Raw genomic sequence first — 23,228 nt, 5'->3', positions numbered from 1 at the left:
TGTATCATTTAACCTTTGTCCTTTTTGTGTGACAACATGCAAAACAGAGGTTCGCTCACAAAAACATTGCTCAGTAGAGTTACTACTGCTCAAAAACTCCACAGGATACCTTTAAGCTGAACGTGAAAAGATCAAAACTAGTGACAAATTTTTTACAGTTGAGTTCATTGCACTGATGACACCCAAAGCAATGGTATGGTCCTTTTTTTAAATGCTTTTTTATGGTGCAGAGGCATATGTGATATCTGGATGTTAGTTGATAATGATAAAAAGATTTTTTTTTTTAAAATTCAACAGTTAAATGAAATGTTAAAACTCCACCTTCCATTTCAGGGCCTGCTGGTAGCCATCCTCTACTGCTTTGTCAACAAAGAGGTGAGACAGATGTGTTTTCATGACGAGCACCACCTTAATTTAATCTCTGCCATAGCTGCATTTCCTTCCTTTCTCTTAGTAGAGAAGATAAATTAGACATTTTTCATCATCAGTGTTCCTGTTGCTATCCTTTATCTGTCTTTTCATATCTCTAAAAGCTCCATCTTTGTTCAAGTCCAACTTTGTCTACAAAGTAGGATGGACACAACATCATCCATCTGCTAATCTTTAAAGCTTTAAATGTACTCTTTGGCAGGAGATGTCCATCTAATGAAGTGCTCAGTGTCTTATTTAATCTTCATCACAAATCTTCATGTGTCTCTGCTATCTGCTCTCTCTGCTGTACCATCATCCCTCAGGTGCAGTCAGAGATGCTGAAAAAGTGGAAGAGGTGGAAGCTGGGTAAGGACATTGACGAGGAGTACCGCCACACCCACAGCCAAACGCCACACATCAAGAGTGGCAGCATCGCCACTGGCAATCTGCCCGACCTCCACGACAACAACGTCAGCGACCCCAGCGGCGACTCTCCTCGTCTCAACAAAGGTGACAGAGGCCCACCCCGCTTAGCCGGGCCAGAGGAGAACCGCAGACTGGTTGTCTCCTACAGCAATGGGACGGGGAAGGGAAGGTCCACCAAGAGCAGACACACCCTGCAGTTCTCTTTCCTGCCACACCGAGGCCCTGCCAGCCACGCCAGCACGGCCACAGAGGACGTGTGTCTGGAGGAGAGGGTGCAGTGCCGCATATACCCTCTGAAAGGAGAGGAGACTAATGTCTGATGACAAACCTGCTCTGAGCCCTCGTCACGGAGACTCTCGCTGATTGTGCTTTTTGTTGTTTCGGATCAGTGTTTATCGTGCACCAACAAGACAGCCTGAGTGGGAACGAGGGAAATGAGGAAGTGACCCACACCAATCGGGATGTTCACTGCTGCACAACTTTGCAGGAAATAATGTTTTAACCTGCTCTGCAAATGCAAATGAATATTTATTGGTTTTGGGACCTAGAACAAAAGAAAGAATAAAAAGAAAGAAAAAAAAGAACTTTTTGACTTCAGCCATCAGGAATGATTAAACTCCAGTGGTGTTTCAGTGTGAGTGTGTGTATGATGTCATTTCAAACCTTTGCCATCGACCCCGCCCACATCTTTCCATCTGTGCTGCCGTTGCCTGTTGTGAGTCATGCTTGTGTTGTGTGTCTGTTTGCAGCAATGGACAGTCATTTGTGGTACTCCTCTACAAAAACCCCTCAGTGTCAATTTTTTATTTTGTGTTTTTTTTTTTTTCTTTTGTGGTTTTATGAACCTGAATGTGGGCTACGTGGCGTGCATGTCTCCTGACGTCATCGTATCAAAAACAGGAGTGAGCGATTCACTGGAGATCACTGACTCCTATCATTGCCATGCAGAGGCAGCCTCACAGAGGATGGATGCTTTCATCTTTAAGACTGTGCTATAATGTTTAAGTTATTGTGGTTTTAAATGACCAAAGCCAAATGAGAAAATAATAATATACTATTGTGGGTTTTACATCATTTGGGTAAAATATTAAATCCATTTTTTCATGCACATTCCCTTCATTTTTTGCTTTCTGTACTCTCCTATTTTAAACAGGCCCTCCTGTCTGAATGTATATGAACAATGGAGAAATATGGGTGAAACAATGTTTAAGTGTATATATGTAATTAGAAATACACACTATGTCCAGAGCACCGGTGACAAGACTTTTATTTAAAATTTTGGTTTGCCTTCGTAAGGGCGTGTCAGTTAATCGCGCAGGCAGTTAATATATATAAGAAGAAGTTGTTCCAGATCATCATCATCATACTGCTCCAGTCATTGTCCATACAGCTACACATTTAGTGTTGTTTGGAAAGAATGGAGGCAAACACAGAAAATAACTTTTTTTTTCTTTCTTTTTTGCACACAAAATATAATATGTACAGATGAGAAAAGTCAGCCATTTATATTCCAGGAGGGTTTTTAAAGCGAAGGTGTTACATTTCCTAACATGATGTGAGGATATTTTTTGTTGAACAGAGCACCTCATTTCCAATAGAGGAGCTAGTTTTATCTTCATTTTTTCCCTCTTCAGATTGGATCAGGGATTGTATTAAATGTGCCTCACAAAACCACTTTTACTTTGACTTCAGGAAAAAATAAAAAAATAGATTCAGGATCAGATTCAGTTACGAAATGGACTTAATTTAATTGTCAGTAGATTTTAATCACAATGGAGCCAACAAGGATTTTCACAAAGAGAAGTTTTTAATCAAGGACCGTAAACAAGTGCTCTGTGTGAAGTGAGGGAGAATGCACTGTATGATGTAAATACTGATAAAACTGAATATTATAAAGACAAAGAGGGGTGGGTGGAGGGAGGTGTTGTTTTCCTGTGTTTTTGCTTGGAGTCCAGGTGACTCAAAAATGAAAATGAACACGACTAATTACTCTCTGTTTTGCAGAACATGATTGTACCTGTCCTTTTATTTAAAATGTTGCAGTTGTCGGGAGGGGCCCAAAGCAAACAATGTCACAAGTGAAAGCAAAAAATTTTATATGAAAGCCAAATTATTGTGTCTCATATGTCTCTGTGGATCCAATTAAAGTGAATTCTGTCAGCAAAAAAAGTGTCAGTTAATACTGTTACAATATGAGAGTGAGTGTGTGAGTTTGCTGATCAGGAGCTGACATGCATTTGTCAAATTTGTGATATAAAAGTTTTTTTTTAAATGTACTTAAAGGTACCGTACGGACTAATCTGAAGCAGTTTACATGTAATAACTGCTTTTTTATTGCCACTTTTTGAAAAGAGTTTCCAGGGTGCTCGCTTCCAAGTGCCTTGCTACAATAAAAGTCTCTCTTCTGTGCTGCTACAGCGCCAGCAATGTACTATCATTAGCTTTGGAATGGAGTCTGCCACTGTTACAAAACAACCAGCTCCCAGCACAAGAAATACTCCAACACAAACTCCACTCAAGAACAAAAACCAAAAAGACATCATCATCTCACGAAGCCTGTTTGGCCATATGTGAACATATGACCAAACAATGAGGGAAAACTATAGGGTCAACGTCAGCATTTGACTGATTTATGAAGGAACCGTCTTTTTGGCTTTGGGGATCAAAACCAACCGAGCTGGCTCTTATCCTATTGGACAGGTGACCTAACATTACTGTGAAGCCTATGAAATTTCTTGTGATAGTGTAGTTTTAGCTGGCTAATGATTTCTATCATTAGCTGGCTGGGTGACGTGGACAAATCAGTAGCAAACTACTGTGTTGTAATTCATCCAAACTCCTGGGGCTGATCTGGCAGATACATCAGTAAATCCATTTAATAATTACCTCATCGGCTAACAAACCAACACTGGATCCCTGCTGTGTAGTTACAGCTACATGGCTAACCGTTGCTAGTTTGCTCAGTAACGTCATTGCTGTGGTCGGACTGGGACTCCAGCCCCCCCCTGCACCCCCAGGAAGCACACAGTGAGGACTGGCAGGGTTGGTAAGAGCTTTATAGGTGTTTGCGCCTGCCTACTTACATAGTGAGCACAACATGACACAGGCTGCAGTTGACTTAACAGCCACAAGTATCACTAATAACAAGGACTTTCAGATTTCTTTAATTGACATTTTATGGCTTTCATTGCAGAAATGTTCTCTCTGGTGGACTCATAAAGCATGTTTCAGCATCAGCTGAAAAAATTAATCAAATAAATCTGTGTGTGCGCACATGCGTGCACATTATTATTCCACACAATGTTTGACTGCAAAGCCAATCAGAGAACTTATTATCAATCAACACGCATGTTTCCATTGGAGATTACTGCAACATGAAATTACAGTCATCTGAGTCCTGTTGTGCAGAAAGTAATAAGTTGCCAGCAGATGAATAATGTATTGTTCATGCACACATGTCCAATAATGTGTGTGTATGTGTGTTTGTGTGTGTGATTGATCTAGAAATCTCTCTGAAAACACCTCCCTGGCCATGCATATATACAATAAACCACTGGAGGTGGCTCAGTGAACGACAGGATAAAACCAGCAGAGAATATTAATTAAGGAATAATGTCTCACAGGGGAATCTCCTGACTTTCACCACAGGCCAAGATGATTATGCATACAGAAGAAGACAACAGTGGAGAGAAATTACAAATTTTACATTGTGACAGGTTTCTGTCTTACAGGATGCCTTTTTGAGACTCAAACAGTTTAACTATCATTGATCACTTAATAAGCTATAAGCCTCAGCCTTTCAGGTAAATTCATTTATCTTCTTCTCAGTCTCTTATTAGTGTCAAATGTGGATGTGTTGCATATTTTCAGGATAATCCAACTTTTTTGATGAAAATAAATTCAGTAACTGGGCTCACAACAGCCACACAACCAATGCGGAATTGTGTTCCTGTGCCCTAACCAAGCTAAATAGGAAAATGAAATAAAAATGAAGTCTGTCACAAAACAAACATGCATTTTTTTTTTATATATATATATATATATATATATATATATATATATATATGCAAAAAAAAAAAAAATGCGCATGTTGTTTGAATCACCATAACAACATGCTACATATACCCACTGGTTCATGTGCAAATGTCAGTTAATCAGTGGACTAATAGGAGTGGGGCTTACAGTATAGGTATGTAGGTATGTAGGTTGGACTAGCTGTATTACCTCTCTTTGGAGCACACTTCAAAGAGGTCTAGGTAACTGTATTCATCTAATTAGAAAAGACTTGCACCTTTGTTGTATGTCGAAAAGGTGTTTAGTTCCTCTGACGTCAACATTGTGAGAGACCAGGCTGCATTGAGAAGCTACTATTAGTACTGATTGTAAATCCTGTTTTAAACCTTGGTGTGCATCAAGTTCATTTAATTTAGATTTGTTTTCTTGCTAAATTTTAAAAAAATGTTTAGCAAATGAAGCTCAAAATACTGATGCAGATGCACCTAGAATTCCTCAGGGCAGATGGACTGTGCAGTGATTCTTACAGAAGCAATTGTGGAAGCAACTTTTAATTTCTGAGTACTAGCACAAATTATTTTGCATAAAGTGACTAACATAATCTGGATGTGTAAATACAGAGGGGGAGCTCTCTTGCCTGAAATCCTTTTTCACATTTGTCTCATTGCCTAACTCTGAGAGGACAGAATGATAACATGGTCTTATGTGTGGCTCACCAACACAGGCAGTGAATGCACATTTTTTACAAGTTTTGTGGACTAAATCTATTTTTAGTAATAACACCTATCAAGTCTGGTTTTGAAAAAACTTTTCAATTTCACTGAGAAGCTTTTGTCACCAGGAGAGCAAAAAGCTTTTACTTATTGATTGTTTAATGAGCAAACAAAATCTTATTTACTAATACTCGGAGACAAAAAAGACTCAAAAAACCAAAGGCAAGATATTACAAAAACAGATCAAATAACTGATTTTGCCCTGACTCTATCCCTACAGGAAACATCTATTTTAAGGACTGTCATAATACTCTGGAACCAGCTAATGCTCCTAATGGGCATTCGTGATGTTGCAAATCTATGGGGAGGACCGTGGAAAATACATTTATACACGACGGGCCTCTGAAAACATATTGTAGTGGTCAGAAATCTTCCACACATGCTCCCCAGAACTCTCTGTCAGGATCGCTCTGCTGAAACCATCTGCCTGTGGTAGATTTAATTAATTGAGGAGATGTTTTACCTGCATTTCAGCCCACAGACCCAGAGCCAAAAGCACCCCTATTCCAGGTATTAATGAAATCTCCACCACATATTTTCTGAACTCTGGGCTATTTGAATTCCCTACAGGAACTTGTCCAACTATGTTTAAGGTCTTCATGAGTCCAGCAAATATCCAGCTCCATTAAGATCGTCAATCTGGTGAAAGGTGTTGGAGATGGAGCAGATCATCATTACTGAGCGCCTATCTTCAAATCAAAGGCAAGTCATTACTGAATGAATGATTAAATATATAAGGTTTGATATTAAATGAATAAATATTTAAAGACTAAATCCAATTTTCCTCAGCGGCTCCCTGACCTTAAGTGGCTGGAATTTGGTTTGAAATCACCAGCTTCACTCAGTTTTCTGAGTGCATACCTGTTTGCATCTTTTTTTTTTTTTTTTTTTTTTTGCTGCTTCAGTCTGTGACTTCCTGAGAGTTAAACCTGGATAGGAAGTCGTATACACGCGCCACACGAAATCAGGAGACGTTATTTTGGGATCAGGAGAAAAACAGCTCCCAACAAAGACATAACAATGACACAAGAGCTACATGGAGCAGAAATCAATCAGCTGTGACAGGTCTATTGTGGAAGGTACTTGAGTCCACGAACAAGCAAAGACAGGGTGAGGTTTAACAGTCCCCTCAACAGCATAGGAAGAGGAAAAAACACTGCTCACATCTGTGTGAACAGTGTGTGATACTGTGGGTTTGTGTGCGTTGGGGTGGGTGGGGTGTCGATATTACATAAAAATCATGACACACCTCATGAGTACAATGCAATTAGGTCTGTGATATGAATCAAAGGTTGTTCCCACCTTAATTATAATGGTCCTTCCCCTCATGTTCAACGGTCACACACAGAGGGAATCAATCTCTCTGAAATGAGCTGTTTCCTTGTATTTCAAGAAAAACATCAACATATTGTTGTTGCACTTTGTTACACATAGATACACTCAGGAAAGGAAACATAGGCATACAGCCGCACCAAACTGTGTAAGAAATTTTTAAAATGTTTTAAAATATAGCAGTTAGCACTAACATTTCACAATTAATGGTAACAAAATCAAAGAAGACCATGTTTTGGGTCATTTTAAGGCAAATGTGGCCTTTAGCTGAAAATAATAATATATATTATATAATTATATAAAAAAGCACATATAACAAGCCCCAAATCAAGTATGAATTCAGCCGAACTGCAGTCCATGCTGAGAAGTATGTGTTAGTGAGATAACGGTTTTTAAACACTTAATTTAATGATATACTTGTTATTTCAATTAACTAGGATTAACTTTGAACAAGACTCAAATCATGTGTGAGCAGGATGTGAGCAGAGCAGATTAGTCCTCCATCTGTGTCTACACTGGACCAACAGGCTTGATCAAAACTTTTTGTTTATCGTGACACTGCTGCCATGCTGACGTTTAGCAGATATAATGTTCAGCATGTTCACCATCTTCATTATCTGATGATGGTGAAATGGATGAAATAAGAGAATGAACAAAGTCATTGGGATTTGTTGTGTGGGAACCATGACTTTCATGGCATCTGATTCACTTCCTCAAAATGGTACTGGACAGGGTTGGACTGGGAAAGACATTCAGCCCTGAACCTCATCCACTGGGACCAGCCTGGCGGGGAGGTTGGGGAGTTGGGAAGTTGAGTGAAGGGGCTGTTGAGGTTGAGGTAAGGGTTGAAAGTTGGTTGTGTCAGTGAGTCCAGTCCCAGAATGACACAACATACTCAGTCCACTAGTCCACTGATGCAGTAGCCCACTAGGATTTGTCCCAGTATGTCAGATGGCCAGTGCGACTGTCAAGACTCACCCATTTTGTTGCAGCAGAAGAGAAGCTTAATCTGTTGGCACAACTTTATTATTTTATCTAAATGCTAATAACGTATATTACCAAGTCCTTACCACTTGATACCTTAATAAAATTATACAAAGTATACAGCATATTTTACAATGTGTCTGTGTCTCAGTAAGACACTAAAGCTTTTGAAAGATAAAGTCAGCTGTCTGAGTGCAGTGTGAAGTAGTCGTGTGTGTTTTTCATAACACTCAGAATGTGGTTCGGCTGCTCCAGCTGAACTCTTCCCATCGTCTGTGTTTTCCTGAGTCTGGAGATCCCTAAAGGGCCATCATATGAGACTTCAGCGTGCCTCCACAACACTGGTCCCTGCAGGTCCTGTGACTGATACAGAATGCAGATGACTGATGGCTCATTAAGTCCTAATATATGAAACAGCAATGGAAGCAGACAGAGATAGATGCTGATTTCTTCCACACTTGGCTCAGATTCCATAACCGCTAATGACTTGTCAGCTCATCTGCCAGATAAGCGCTGCTGCTGCAGCTCTCACCAGTAAAATGATTTGTCCTAGACCCTGCAACGTATCCTTCCATCAAACTACTTGTAGTTTCCATGTCTTTAAACAACCTTGTCTGACAGGATGAGCTGCACTTCTTCTTTTTTCCATGTATGCACTTGACTAAGGTGAATTTAAATCCCTAAGAGAGAAGAAATCAGTGTAGAACTAAGGAGGAGAGTGCTTCAGAAAGTAAATGAATTACACAGAATCAAACCACGTTTTGACTCCAGAACTAGCCGCTATTACTTCCATGTCTCTTTATAAATCGAAGCCAGTCTCAACTCAAGACAGCTGAATTCACATTCCCTCTGCCAATAAACCATCAATGCTTCACTGAACGTTCATAATCAACATTTTTCATCTCTCTGAGTACGTGGACAGAGGGATGTTGTGTTGAAGGAACAGCTGGTAGTTTCCCTGACAGCATTAAAACACAGCTGATGGACAGTAAACTAATAACTGGTCATGCTGGCAACAAAGGTGTCACCAGTGTGGGCAAGTTATTCGACAATGCATCATTTAATTATTAGAATGATTACTATTATTACTAATCAGAAAAAGTACATTATTCATGTTACATTGCACACTTATGCCAGTGTACTTAAGCTGTTGATGCTCTGCTCACAGTTTTGCTGCAGATATGAAACTGCAATGTCAAAGGATGGCAGCTGGCATAGTGGAAACAACAGCAGGACAGAGAGAACTGAATGATTGAAACTTAAACCACAACTAAAAATTATTTTACTCAGACAAATATCTGAGTAACAGAGCATTACTGGGATTCGTGATTGCAATGTAATTATTCATTTAACCCGTACACTTTTTTTTAAAGACAAAGGTTTACTCAGTAAAATAATCAGTACTCCATCTTGCCACAGAAAGTCTAGTCTTTTCTAAAAATACATGAAATATCTGAAATGTATAAAAAGTTGAACTGAAAGTAAAAGCAACAAATATGCATCAATTTTCCAAGCCACAGGTTTTTGGTTGCTGAATATATTTTCCTACCATCCACACAGTCACTGGTTTCTGCTCTCTTCAGAGTGGTGCGAGAATCAACTTGCACAGACTTGAAATTCGCTCGAGGTAATCAATCACAGTTACCACACGTCTTTTATTTTTGTCGGTCTTGTGTTTTATTGCCTGCTAATGCAGTTTAAGTGGAACGCCACTGATTTTACACATCAAAATCAGTTAACTAGACATGAGGAGCACTGTGGAGCCAGTGAAAACAGTTTGATGTACTTACCAGGCAGGAAAGATCTAACAAAAAAACGAACAAAAAAACTCTCTCTTGTGAGTCTTCAAATTTTATGGAAGGGCAAAACTAAATGTTGCTTTCAGGTCCTTCTATGAAGGTAGGACAAACACATCGATCAGCCGTAAAACTAGTTTGTCTGCCAACAGTAATTCAAACTGCTGAGTCTGAGTTGAAACAGAAACCTCGGAGCTGAGAGCACACCTTATCTGATTATCCATAAATTAAAATAGATGTACTGTATTGACAGTCAGTGGGTCCCTTGAAGGCCTCTGTGATGTTAAATCACTACTCTTATCTCTTCTCTTATGCTGTGGTCTGTATAAACAGTAGCACATTTTGGAATAAATGTGTCCACAGAGACTCTGCAGTGTTTGTTCAAGAATTCATTAATGACAAACAATTTGGCCAGTTTAAGGTCACCCAACTCTTTAATCATCCCGTTAGGCTGTATATGTGTGTGTGTGTGTGTGTCTGTGTGTGTCCAGGGTCAGAGTTAAGCTTCAGTTTAGGGGAGGAAATGTAAACAGTGGAAACTCCTCATAAGTCTAGTAAACTGCATGTGTGTGTGTGTGTGTGTGTGTGTGTGTGTGAACGCATGTGAGTGCTTTAAGTTTCAGAGCTTATCATTGCAATATATTCCTCTATACGTGGATAGAGGAAATTCCATACTTTGAAATGCAAAACCATATTTGGCGCAGATGGGATGTGAATTTCAAAGAGAAGCAGACTGTGCTCAGATTCCCACAGGGGCCATTTGAAGGCATCAAAGCTGCCGGGCCTTCTGACCTCACCCAGTTTTATTAGTGACAGTGAAGAAACACAGGAAAGACCTGTAGGAAATATCAGGATTTGTCTTGGAGGAGACAAATGTGTGGAATCAAAGTGAGAAGAGAGAGTTACTGCACTTGCATGCAAACATAGTCCTTCTCTCACTTCTGTCACTCCCTAGGTCTAAAACAATCCACTCTCAAAGGAACAGCTCGACAGGATTTCGATGAGGAGATGATACCACTCCCATGGTTAGCTTAGACTGGAAATAGGAGGAAACAGCTAGCCAGGGAACAAAATCAACCTACCAGTGCCTCTAATGTTAATACGATTCAGAGGTACTGGTGATTTTTGTTACCTGTGTATATATCCTAGGCTAGCTGTTTCCCCATGTTTCCAGTCTTTATGCTAAGCTAATAAACTGTTGCTCAAGCTACATATTTACTGTGCAGGCATAAGAGTGGTATCAGTCCACTCATCTAACTCTCAGGAAGAAAGTGCATTTCCCTAAATGCTAAACTATTTATTTAAATAAAGACACTAGGGTGCACATGTGTGCCTTTGTGTTTGCCTCTGAATTCATTTGCACACCTGCACAAATACTGAAGACATAATACAGTTGCACTCTAAATCTCAGGTGGACATGAATAATAAATAAATGCACCTGCACGCAAGTACAATGATTGTTGATCTCATTAAAAATCACTTGCAATTATATCCATTTAGCAGAACATGGTGTCCCCAGTGTGTGTATATTGTATGTCTGGGAGTGGGAAGTGTAACATGTTTGCATGTGGGAGTTAAAATAATGAGGCTCACCATCACATGTAAACAATCAATCTGGGTCACAGTAATAAACTTGGAGTAGAGTGTGCATGCCTCTAAAATAATCTTCCTGTTACTCTTATGTGTCCCAGAGGCTGTTCACCATTTTGCTGCCAGTGCAGCAGCACCACTCAGCGCTGTTGGCTCTGTCCTTTCAAACAGTGGAAAAAGCTGTCATTCATCTGTTCACTATCATATCTGATTAACTCAGACTGTCTACATTGTTAGAGTATTTGTGTGTGTAGTTATACAGAATCTTGGTGTGGATTATCAGTAGGCCCCATTAGTGAGGCTCCAAGGTCAGTGACCGCGCTCAAAGATTCATATAAAGAGAACAGAGGTCTGTGGAGAGTTGGAACTGCCAATGAGCCGAATTAACATGAATTAATTAAGGCTAAACATTGTGCATAGATTAGTTTTATAACCCACAGCTGCAACAGAATAGACTCTACATCCCCTCTCTGTTTCCCTTGCTTACGTCTGTTGCTTTTCTCCTCATTCTCTACTTTCTCACTCCTCGGTTTCTTGATACCTGTAATTTATTTCTTAACTTTTCCAGCATTCAAGGGGAACTGCTGACGCGTGAGGCATAAGGAGGGAGCCTGAGGCTGTTTCTGTTCGCACCTCCTCATCAGGAGGCAAACAGCGGATGAAAAGTTCAGCCGGACTGTGTGTTCACATCTTGTCCTCCTCCTCATCATCTAGCTATTGTGTGTGTTTCCCTCCCTCTTGCTTCCACCCCACTCATATTTTTATTTTTTTTTCTCTCTGAGTCAGTGATCATGTAATTTCTCCTCTTGTTCTATTTGTCTTTCCTCTGCTCTCTCTCCACCACCTCTCAATATCTATTTAAGATGAAAGCATTTTCATTACAGATGTAAAAAACAGCACTTGATTAAAGGGTGGCTTTAATTTAATGTCCTATGTGACCAAGACCTCTGTGTTGGCCTGTGTGTGTGAGAATAGATTGGTGTATTGTAGGAAAAACAAGGCTGCATAGGAAGCGTGAACCTCCATTGGAATTTTCTCTCTGTGTCAGACTACTGATCCTAAGTGTGGGTCTGGATGTTTTGGTCGTTATCAAGAAATTCCTTTCCCCTCTCACCCACTGTGACACACACATCACCGAAGACACACATAAGTCAACTGTTCTTTCCCTGGAAACATCCTGCTGTGCAGGAGATGGAAAAGTAAGAAGTGTAGTTATGACAATGAGGTCTCATGCTTTCAGTATATTTACCTCCTATTTTGTCAGTGAATGAAAACATTCATGAACGCTATGTCCTGTTTGTCACTTCAGTGAGATTGTTATTCATTATTATTTCTCTGATATTTCTGGTACCATCCTCGCCTTGTGCCCCTTGCATCTGTGTGTGTGTTTTATTTTGTAGTTACTTGTCCTGCTCTGTCTCTGGTATTTTTATTTCTTGTCTTTGTTCTTTTTTTCCCTCCATTTTTCAGTCCCACCTGTGTCTTATTGGTAATTAGCCCCTGTGTATATATATAGTCCTGTCTCGCCTCTGTCCTTTGTTGCAGTATTGAGTTTTGTTCCTGCATTTTGTTCATGTTCTGTATGGGATTTATCTGTGGATCCTCTTGTGATGTCCCCTGAGTTTTTGGTTTTCCTCTGTTATTTGACTTTATGGACTTTCTGTGTTTTTGGACCCTTTAACATACCTCAACTGGCAGTAAGCCTTTTGTTGTTGTTGTTTTGTTTTATTTTGGTTTATATTAAATCATTGAACATTTGAGACCTTTTCTCTGTGTCTGTACTTGGGTCCGTTCTCCTGTGTCCTTTAAATGTGACCACATGATTTCCAAATGATTACGGCACATCTCACGTAACCATTATGTCCATGGTTCAACTGTTGTCTGGAGGGCCTTTGTGGTATGTAATACTATAAAAAAGAAGAAAAGCTTTCTAGCCTCTGTATTTGTTTGCCTCACCCTTGCCTTCTCACTGAGCCCATTTCTGAAATCTGTAGCATGAAAAGTCACCCAGATCACACTGTCAGTATTTGAACATAAACTCACGCAAAGAGTAAGATCAGAATGTAAAATTAGCCTGGATGAGAACTGAGAGATAAGGTTACAGAGAGGGTTGAACTCTAGAGAGGAAACACTGATTTATGGTTTAAGGAGAAAATGCACTAAAGCAGTAAAGTAAAAACTATTTTCTGGAAATACAAAAGGTCTTTTCCTCTGTTTCATCTTTGTTTTTCTGCATGTCTATCTTCTTGCTTTTCACTCCTTTCTGTCCCTGATTAAATTATCTGTTTTTCACCAAATGAAATGAGCAGATAAACAAAAAAAGGCAATAATAAAAAAAGAATTTACATCTCTGTGACAGACTGCCATTTCCTCTTTAATCAGCACATATCTGAGCTGAAAGTCTAAGTGGACCGAAGCCAAGGGTGAAACGATTTTAACTTGATGACATTCACTGACTTTCCCTATTCATCTTTTTTCTTCTCTCCCTCCCATCAACTCATAAGTCTTTCTCTCAATAATCCATAAAAGGAAGCTGATGAGCTGTTAATGCTGAGGTTAGTAGACCATGAAAGATACAGAGTAAGTCAAAGACAGAATGACGAAACAAAAGGTGAACCTAAAAACTGCCAATTGCCAACTGTTGTTTGCTGGTGTCTGTTATATTATCTGTGAGTGTGTACCAGGTAACGCTGGCAAACAATTATAACTTGATGTGACAAATGTGACAAAACATGATCTGAATGACTTGAAACTCAGTGAACTCCAGCAATTGTTCTTTTTGTTGGCAAAATGTGTCGATTTAAGTTTGTTAATTAGCATTGATTGTGATTTCTTGTGGGTGTAACTGACTTAGAGGCATCATCTTGACATAAAACATGACTTGTTATCAGTCTCAGGGCTCAGTCGTATGTGTTGTTCTTTCCATTTTGGTTTCCATCTTCTCACCTCTCTGCTCTTGTTAATGTTGATGTGAGCTCACTTATCCAACCCAACACGTCACTTTATGTTTCTAAGCAGCAGCACTGACAAAAACACTTTCAGACTTCATTCTGGCAGCTTTTTATAATTCTTTGGATGATTGAGTTTGGATAACCTTCACTCCGACCAACCACAGTGTCCAAGCCAAATAAATTTTTTTTCCCAACAGTGTCTGTGATTGTGCCCACATGGAAACTGCAGATTCAAATGACCAGATGTTTGTGAGGCAGTAGTTGGAGCTGATATTTATTCAAGGCAGAAACTGGCTTCTTCCTTTGTTGTCTATCCTTTGGTTGGAATTTCATGTGAGCTTATGCTTCTTCTTTGTCTTTTTTTTCTGTTCAGGTGAATGTGGTTCATTTCTTCTCTATAATAAGCAGCATGAATCAATCCATGAGATGATAGATGATGCAACCTACTTCATTGAAGGCTCTCAAACATGTGCTCAAAAAGGGGGGTGCAGGGTTGAAAGAAAATTATTATTAATTATTTATTTATATATTATTATTAATGTCACATTTTGAAAAATATATATATACTAGGTATGACACATCTTCACTATCAACTTTGTCACAATTCATTACATGACCAACACTGATGAAGGATTCATCCATCCATCCATTACCTGTTAAGGATCGCGGGGGAGCTAGGGCCTATCCCAGCTGACATTGGGCGAGAGGTGGGGTACACCCTGTAGGGATCGCCAGTCCATCACAGGGCCAACATATAGAGACAAACAACCAATCACACTCTGGCAATTTCACTGGTTAACCTAAAATGCATGTCTTTAGACTGTGAGAGGAAGCTGGAGTACCCAAAGAGAACCCACAGGGAGAACATGCAAACTCCACACAGAAAAGCTCCAGCTCAAACTGGGGATCAAACCTAGAATCTTCTTGCTGTGAGGCGACAGTGCTAACCACTGCACCACTGTGCCACCTTGATGGAGGATTCATCAGCTTAATATACCCACCAGCATGATGCCATCTCTCCTTCAGAGCCTTTATCTTCCTCAGTATTTATATTTTCTCTCTGTCCATCCTGTCTGTCTGTCTGTCCATTGTAAAACCTTAATGTCTGCTGGAGAGATTGAGGGTACTGTGGAGACACAGCAGTGGTTTGATTAAAACAAGGCCAAGACAAGTAAGAGGGGAAAAGGAGATGGGGTGCAGAGGTAAGAAAGGTTTTTTTTGTTTTGTTTTTTTTTTTTTAAAGCGAATAGAGATCCAACTTTTCTATTCTTTAATAAAACCCACAACAGGGAAGAGGTGAAAGAATCCAAAAGTCACCCAACCACTGAATTCTTGTGCACGCAGCAATTCAGCATCAAAACTTAAATATTTATCGAAATCACGAAAACCTTCAGATGATTTTTTTTAAATGAACCAGCTTATTTAAAATGACTCTCATTATTCTGTATGCTGCAGGCTGTTGATCACTTACTGAATAATTAACGTGCATGTGCAGAAATAATAGAGAAATGCCATTTTGAAGTCTGAGCTTTGGAAATTTGAAATCTGTATGTACGTGGTGGTTTGGTGGTTTTCCTGCTATGATGCACACAGTCTCACTCACACACACACACATCTTCATACCCCTTCACAACGACTGGAGTCACATGTTTTTCACAGTGATAAGCCCTGAGATGATTTTAAAAGCGTTTGTTTGTAGTCTTGGAGAAAGAGAAAGATAGAAAAAGAGAGAAGGGGGGAGGTTGAGGAAGTAATGCAAGAGAAGCAGAAGTGACTTTGTATTCTATTTACACATAACTGCTCCCTTAAGACATATTTCATGAATTAATTCTATCAAGTTGCTTTTGGCTTGTTTATTTGGATGTTAATTTGGTTGTTTTTGCTTTCCTAATGTCTGTAATTATGATAATGGGGTAATATAAGTGACATTCACAACACACATACAGAGTGCATGGCATTGTACGTGTGTGTGTGTGTGTGTGTGTGGTGTGTGTGTGTGTGCGCGTGTGTGTGTAGATTATTGTATTATGCACACAAGTGTGAATTTCATGTATGACTCAGTCTCGTCTTTTTTCTTTTTTTTTTGTTCTTTTTTTAAGCACGGCTTTAACTCTATAGCAACAGACATGAAAAGCATTGTATCTCAAAGCACATGCAGAGAAACCCTCATGCGTGTGTCATTTTCACACATGTGACTGTGTAGCGCTGCAGAAAGAGAGAGCGACTCTCGCTCAAGAGATGTGGGCATTGTGAGATGACTCAAAAACCCAGTTAGTGAGTAAGAACCATAATTAGTTTAATGATATCAGTAAACAACATACAATCATATTAAACCAAGCATATTACACAAAGCACTAATTCTCTTGGTACTCATCCTTTGTAATGTAAGGAGGGTAAGCCATAAATCACTAGTGGCTTCCCATGGGTCAAATAATTTCCAGATTATAAAACAGGTGGTTGGAAGATAAAGAACCAATTAAGGTAATAAAGGCAGCACAGTGGCTGAGTGGTTTGTTTTATTGCTCTGTAGGCTGTGGGACTGATTCTAGGAGAGTTTTTAATTGGGTTTCTCTCAGGTGCTCCACTTTCCTCCCTTAATCCAATAACATGGGGATTTCAGACTGTTCTTAGAAAGGAACAGGAATTGCAGTAATTGTAGCAACAAGAACTGAAAGAAAACCCAGTGAAGTTTGTAACTGAAGCTGTTCCCATCTCTCTTTCTATTAATCTTTTGCTCAAGCACGTTAAGATGAAATGACCCCTACAGTATTTACCCAGAATCAACTGGATGTTTGAGAGCAATCTACTCTCTACATAATTACAGCACAAGAATCATCTTTTACAGTAAAGCCCATCAAAGCTTTCTATAGAAAAAAGAGAAGTGTCCTTGTTAGATGAAAATCTGGCAAACTGTTTAAATTCCTGCTTTTTGTTGCTATGGTGAATAAGACTTGAAGAAGAAATGAGTGTGGTAGGGACCCAATCAACATGATGATGCGTGTGTCTTGTGCTCCTTCCTCATTCTCACACTTGAAAAAATGTCATCTACTTTAATGTAATAAAACAATGTGCTGCATTTACATAAAGGACGCACAATTCTTAAAACACACCCAAGGGAATTTTGTGACCCATATGGCCCAGTCATCATTACTGTGTCAGAGCTGTAGGGCTAGCATCTTCCACTCCAGTTGAGACTAAAGTCATGAAAGAGGGCTTGATACTACAGCTACAGCATACATTCTTTCATTTTTCAGACGAGGATAAATCCTTTCTTGGATATATTTGAGGGAGAGAGTTTCCCATGGTAGCAGCTGACGTTTGAAAGCCAGCATTGCTAGGAGACATGCTGTCAACCTTTGTGGTGCTCTACTGACTGAAGCATGTTAGCTTTGTGAAGTCTATAAATGTTGATGTAAAGTGTTTTTTTCCCCTTTTTACCAACCTCACATAGCATTGGTTAGGTACCAAGCATCTTGAGATGTCTGTCCCTTTATGACATTGAATGTTCCAGAGGACCTTTTATTGTAAGTTTGTATTCCACACCATTTTACTGTATGTTGGAGTGATGAAATCACAGATGGTACAAAGTCTCACAGATTATGCAAATCATATTGTAATATCAGTGTTTATTACAATAAAACATATTTATAGATAAAACAGACAAGACAGATCTGGCTGATCTGGTGACTGAACTGTCTGAAACATCAAGGTGTCTCACTGCACTGATGCAAAAATCCTCTATATCCAGTGTAGCCATAAAGCAGTCCTGCTCATTGACTAGCAATATTGCCCATAAGGCCCTAATACACCTGAAGATATGACAGGGGTAATAAGTTTTTTTATAAACCAGGCAGAAAAATTTGTGAAGGGTAATAAATTTTTATTAGCTCATAGTACATATCATCACATTACTTAAGAGTTAATGCAGCCTGTAACTCACAGTGAGTTGAGTGAGTTAAGAAAATGCTTTTCCTTTTTGGACACTGGTCCCTTTTCCTGCATTTATGTAATACTTTTTTACATTGTTTATATTTATTTTGATTTACCTTTTGTCTTTGTAGGACATAAAGTGAAGGAAAACTGTGAAAATTAGATGAATGAGGAATGGCAAGAGGCAGAGTTTTTTTCTTCCTTATGTTTTCTTGGCTGGCAAACGCGAATGCTGGATGTGTAAAGGCGGAGAGAAATAAATCTTCTTAAGACATCCATATGCCAGCACACAAACATATGCAGACACACTGCACACCCACAAATTCTCCTTCTACCACTCTGCCTCTCTCAGTATGTGGTGTTGTATTTGCCTGAACTGTCACATTGATTAGCTAAAATGGCCAACAGCCAAAACCACTTCCCTTCCTCTTACTGAATCCTTCTCAGTCACATAGATAAACAAGTTATTAAGAGGTTTCCGGAGCCTTCTGCTTCAGTAATTGATGTATTACTTAACTTCTGTTCACCTTCAAAAGTGGCACTAATCTACTGAGTGTAAATATCCACTCATTTGCTTCAATAAAAACAGACCTGCATAAAGTTTTGATCTCTATGACACTGTGTGAATAACAATAAATTATAAGTTGCATTAAGTTGTCCCTCTTCCTGCTCTCTGCCAGTCCTAACTTTGTCCTTTTTTAATCCCATTTTTACTTGAAAAATGTGTTTTCTACTTTTTCCTCATTGTATGTGTGTGTGTGTGTGTGTGTGTGTGTGTGTGTGTGTGTCCTCTCAAAGTGCTGAGTACCCTCTTCAGAGTTTCAGACAGACCGGGTGGTTTTATGACTCTCCTTAATGAGAGGGAATGTATCTGCCAGCTCTTGCATAAAATGACAAACTGCTGGTCAAGTGTTCACTTCAGTGTAACATATTTAAATAACTATGAGATTTATGAGCAGTAAGAATTCTTCAGGAAATATGTGTGTGTTTTTCAAGTGTGACATTTTAACAAAGCACATTGGGAAGAAAGGGTGTGTTAGACTGGACAGTTTTACAGCTGGAGATGCAGGGATGATAATCACAGCGGTGATGTGGGAGGCGAGACTGCGAGAGAAAGACAAATGTGTAACTATAGGAGAATGTGCCCCATGGCGCTGAGGGTTTGATAGAGCGTTTTGAATATACGACATCAGGAGATGTTCTTAAAGAAGGACAATATGCTCTGCACACTTCATATCCTCCCAAGGAAAGGAGGAGGCAATCTCAGCACCAAAATGTCAAGAGTGTGTGTGTGTGTGTGTGTCATGTGTGTTAGTCTATAATTGCTCCATGCACTGTCCTCCTCAGGCATTCAGAAGTCGGTGAAAACTTGATGTGCTCCTGAAAAAAGTCTATTAAAAAAGAAAATGAGAGAGCAGGTAAGACTCAGTTAACCAGAGGCTATAGTTTTCACCACCATCTTTCATAAGTAAATCAGCCATGGAGTTTTTTCCATATATGACCCTAATTATTTCATAGGCTTCACAGGGCAAGCTAAAGGAATTCCCAGTTGGTATCTTCAAATGCAAATAGAGACAGATATATGAAGCCAAAAATAGAACCTTGCATGTTCAGAGACATTTCATCAGTTTGATTTTTTTTTTTTCATCCGAATATTATGGCTACTATTTTATGCATTTAATATGCAAAAACCAATGCACTCAGACTTGCCTTTATGGAGATATGTGAAAATTGGTACATTCAACTATGTAACCCATAAAATATGAAACATACCATGTAACCACATTCATAAAAACGGAGCGAGGGATGATAAAGATATCAGGGACAGGAAGTGAGTGTGTGATCAGCTGAAAAACAATAGATCACTGCTGCCCCTCTGTGAATATCAGGTGTAACTACAGTGATCTTGGCTGGATAAAGCTCAGTACTGACCAACAGTCTCACAGTACTCTTGATGCATCAATATCATTATATCAATATCACTTCTCATTTCAGTTGATAATGTACTTAAGTGGTAGTCTGATAATTAGACTGAGCTGCCACTTTGTTTTACAACATGCATTCAAATATCAATCTAAACAGTGAACAACAACTTGGCTGTGATTCAGAGGTCTGAGATCAGACTTCTAATTCCTAAAAAACTTGGAATTTATTATGTTACCCTAAACAGATGATAACAGGTCATCAGAGGCCTTGTGTCTGGAGCCTTGGGCCAGTTACCTGCTTTACCAGGTTGGTCAGCCATCCATGACAGTGATTCAAAGTGCCCAAGCTGAATGTTGTTGTAAACCTGAATACAAGTTAGCAAAACAAGGAGATAACATTACTTTCAGTTATAATACATTTAATGTTATTCTATAACTCTGCAGTTGGTGATAATAAACTGCAGATAATGTATTACATATAGTAGAAACAATTAAAGCTGTAGTGATGGATAAGTTTATATTAACAATAGATCAAATGAATATGTGTAAAGTCACTCACACACACCCACAGAGAAATATCACCAGGCTCTGCAGTTCTTCTCATCATTGTGTTGGTTCTAAAGCTTTAATGATTTAGCCTCACTGCTCTCATAAACCTTGTTTTCAGCAACAGCAAGCAGCTGTTTTCAGGAAAAAAAGCATATATACAGTGGGGTCCAAAAGTCTGACACAGCTTGGCAACTTTCCCATTCTCTTGAATATAGAATGCAATTGATGATTTACATATTGTATACATGGTCTATTACTTCACTACACACAGCTTTAAGAAATCCTCTGCAGATTATTATTTTTATGGCCCACAATCAGTAACACTTCCTCTGTATCTAAACTAACACCGCTGACTATTGACTCAGACTGATGTTATTTGTGGGCTGTTGGCTGTGTTTCAAAGTGATTCAGGCTCTGGCTGCCATACTGACTGGTTGCTGTGAAGTCATTGACCAGTGGGCCTTGTGGATGAGGCTGAAGGCAGGGCCATAACCAGGGCAAAATTTTAACTGAGGCCCAGAAGCATAAGTAAAGCAGGTTTATTTTCTAGCTGTACATTTGTCCCTTTTTACATTTTACCTGGAAAATTTGACATGTTATTCCCTACATTCTGGTGATTTCTTAGTGCATATGAATCACAGTGTAACCTATGAACAGCAAATTGACTTTTAGAACAAATAGTTGAAAATATTCTGGGAAAAAGCTTATCTTCATTTTCTAAATCTAGGTGCCTTGCTATCTAATTTGGCATTCACTCTCTCAAATGTGATATTACTATTAGCTAGTTAGCTGTCAAACTAATACAGCCTTATCACTTCTCTTCTCCAAACAGGTAATTTTACCACAGACACTGCTCACAACCTGTGGTGACAACTTTACTACTGTTAGCTAGCTAGCTAACCCTGATCCACAGGGACAGCACCCTCTATGTGTGTAACTTAAGCACTGCTAGCAAGACTAACTAACTAGCTTGCTAATATTATATTACCTTAGCTAACGCTAGCTAACTTGTCTAGCTGATACAAAATGTTAGTCGGAGGCGCAGCTGTCCTACAGGTTGTAAACAGGCCGGTTCAATAGATATGTGAACATGGTAAATATGTACATATGGTGACCATATTTTGGTTTTCAAAAATAATACACTCATTAGTAAACAATAAAATGTTACTCACTGCTGATAGGCGATCGTTCTTATCTCTCCTACAATCAGACGTGACAGAAACACGGAATCGGATTGGCTGAGGTAAGTCTTATTTAAGCAATCGATACGACCTTATGATGTGTTGACTGTTCTGCCTCAGGTATGATCTAACATTAGCCTAATAGAGGCACTGTCAAAACACTTTCGTTCACAAGATAAAATCATGTTAATTCACACACACATAATGCTAATCGTGAATCCAGATGCTGTAAACACAAACTCAGTGTGGATCTGTCTGATATAAGACTGCTGTTCAGTGACTGATCACTTTGTATTGGATTTCACCCTCTTGCTCACCTTTGATGTTTTCTTTGGAAAAGTCTGACTGCTGCAAGAAAAGGCTGGGGAATGTCATCCCATTTGCAGAATCACAATCTGCTTCCTTCCTTACTCCCTTCCAGCTTCTGTTTTCAAACTTCCTGTCTCTACGGGCAACAGTGCAAACAAAATAACAAGCTGATTCCCAGTGAAGGACCTTTAATTGGGTTGTGCATGCAAAATATTCACTGAGGACACTGAGGTCATGTTCTCTTGTCTTTTCTCTAATTCTAGCAGCCTGTAGATGCAGACACATGTCAAGACAAAGGACCAAGTTCGTTTGAAGAGGAAGATGATACTGAAACTGGGCATGTTAGGACCCAACATGAGTTTTTGGCCCAGACTGAGGTTGATCCAGTTATGACAGAGATTTTATCTCTGTGTTCTATATATCTTATGTCTAAAGCAGAGCAAGACACATAACCAGAACCAGATAAAAAAGAATGTATAAGATAAGATACGATAAGAAAAAAACAGCCTAAAGATACAACAGATACAATAAAATACAACATACAAGATACAGCAAAAATAAGTCCCTGGAGTTAAAAAGAAGTCAGCAGGCTGTAGGCCTTTTTCTGCCACGTCCATTTTCCTCTGGAATGACCTCCCTGCTGACATTAGACTGTCTGACATTGAGAGGGCTTAAAACTCATCTCTTTGTCTTGACCTCTTTGTCTTTGCCTTGTCAACTTTCTAAAAACCTCATTCCAGATGTATTGGATCTGGATCTCCATCCTCTCTGTGTTTGCAGGGGCAAATGCAAGTGGAGAGGAGGTTGTGCGATATAACAAGTCTCTTTGGCGACACATGGAATTTGCTCGACATCCTTACAGATCCATATTCTTCATATATGTTGAGTCTATAATGTTGTCATCCTCATGGCCGATGCTGTAATTTTGCTGTATTCTGTACACACATCTGTTGCATGTCTGTCCGTTCTGTAGGTGGGATCCATTCCTTTGTTGCTTGATTTCTTCCATTTTTTCCCCCATTAACAGGACTTTTCCTTATCCAGATAAGGGATCTAA

The 23,228-nt window shown here is 39.3% G+C and overlaps 1 protein-coding gene across 1 annotated transcript in view; it reads left to right on the top strand.

Moving 5' to 3' along the window:
• gcgrb (glucagon receptor b) overlaps nt 1-2,997 on the top strand; it is a 45,032-nt gene extending 42,035 nt beyond the window's left edge. Inside the window, exons 13-14 of the mRNA XM_018679799.2 lie at nt 334-375; nt 735-2,997. Coding sequence (XP_018535315.1) covers nt 334-375; nt 735-1,157 — 465 coding nt within the window. The 3' untranslated portion in view covers nt 1,158-2,997. The remainder of the gene's footprint in view (nt 1-333; nt 376-734) is intronic.
• Nucleotides 2,998-23,228: the final 20,231 nt, after the last annotated feature.

This window comes from Lates calcarifer, linkage group LG5, assembly GCF_001640805.2.
Source record: "Lates calcarifer isolate ASB-BC8 linkage group LG5, TLL_Latcal_v3, whole genome shotgun sequence".
NCBI classification, from domain to species: Eukaryota; Metazoa; Chordata; class Actinopteri; family Centropomidae; genus Lates; species Lates calcarifer.
Note: the sequence above shows the minus strand (reverse complement) of the source record. Positions and strands in the feature narration are given on the sequence as shown.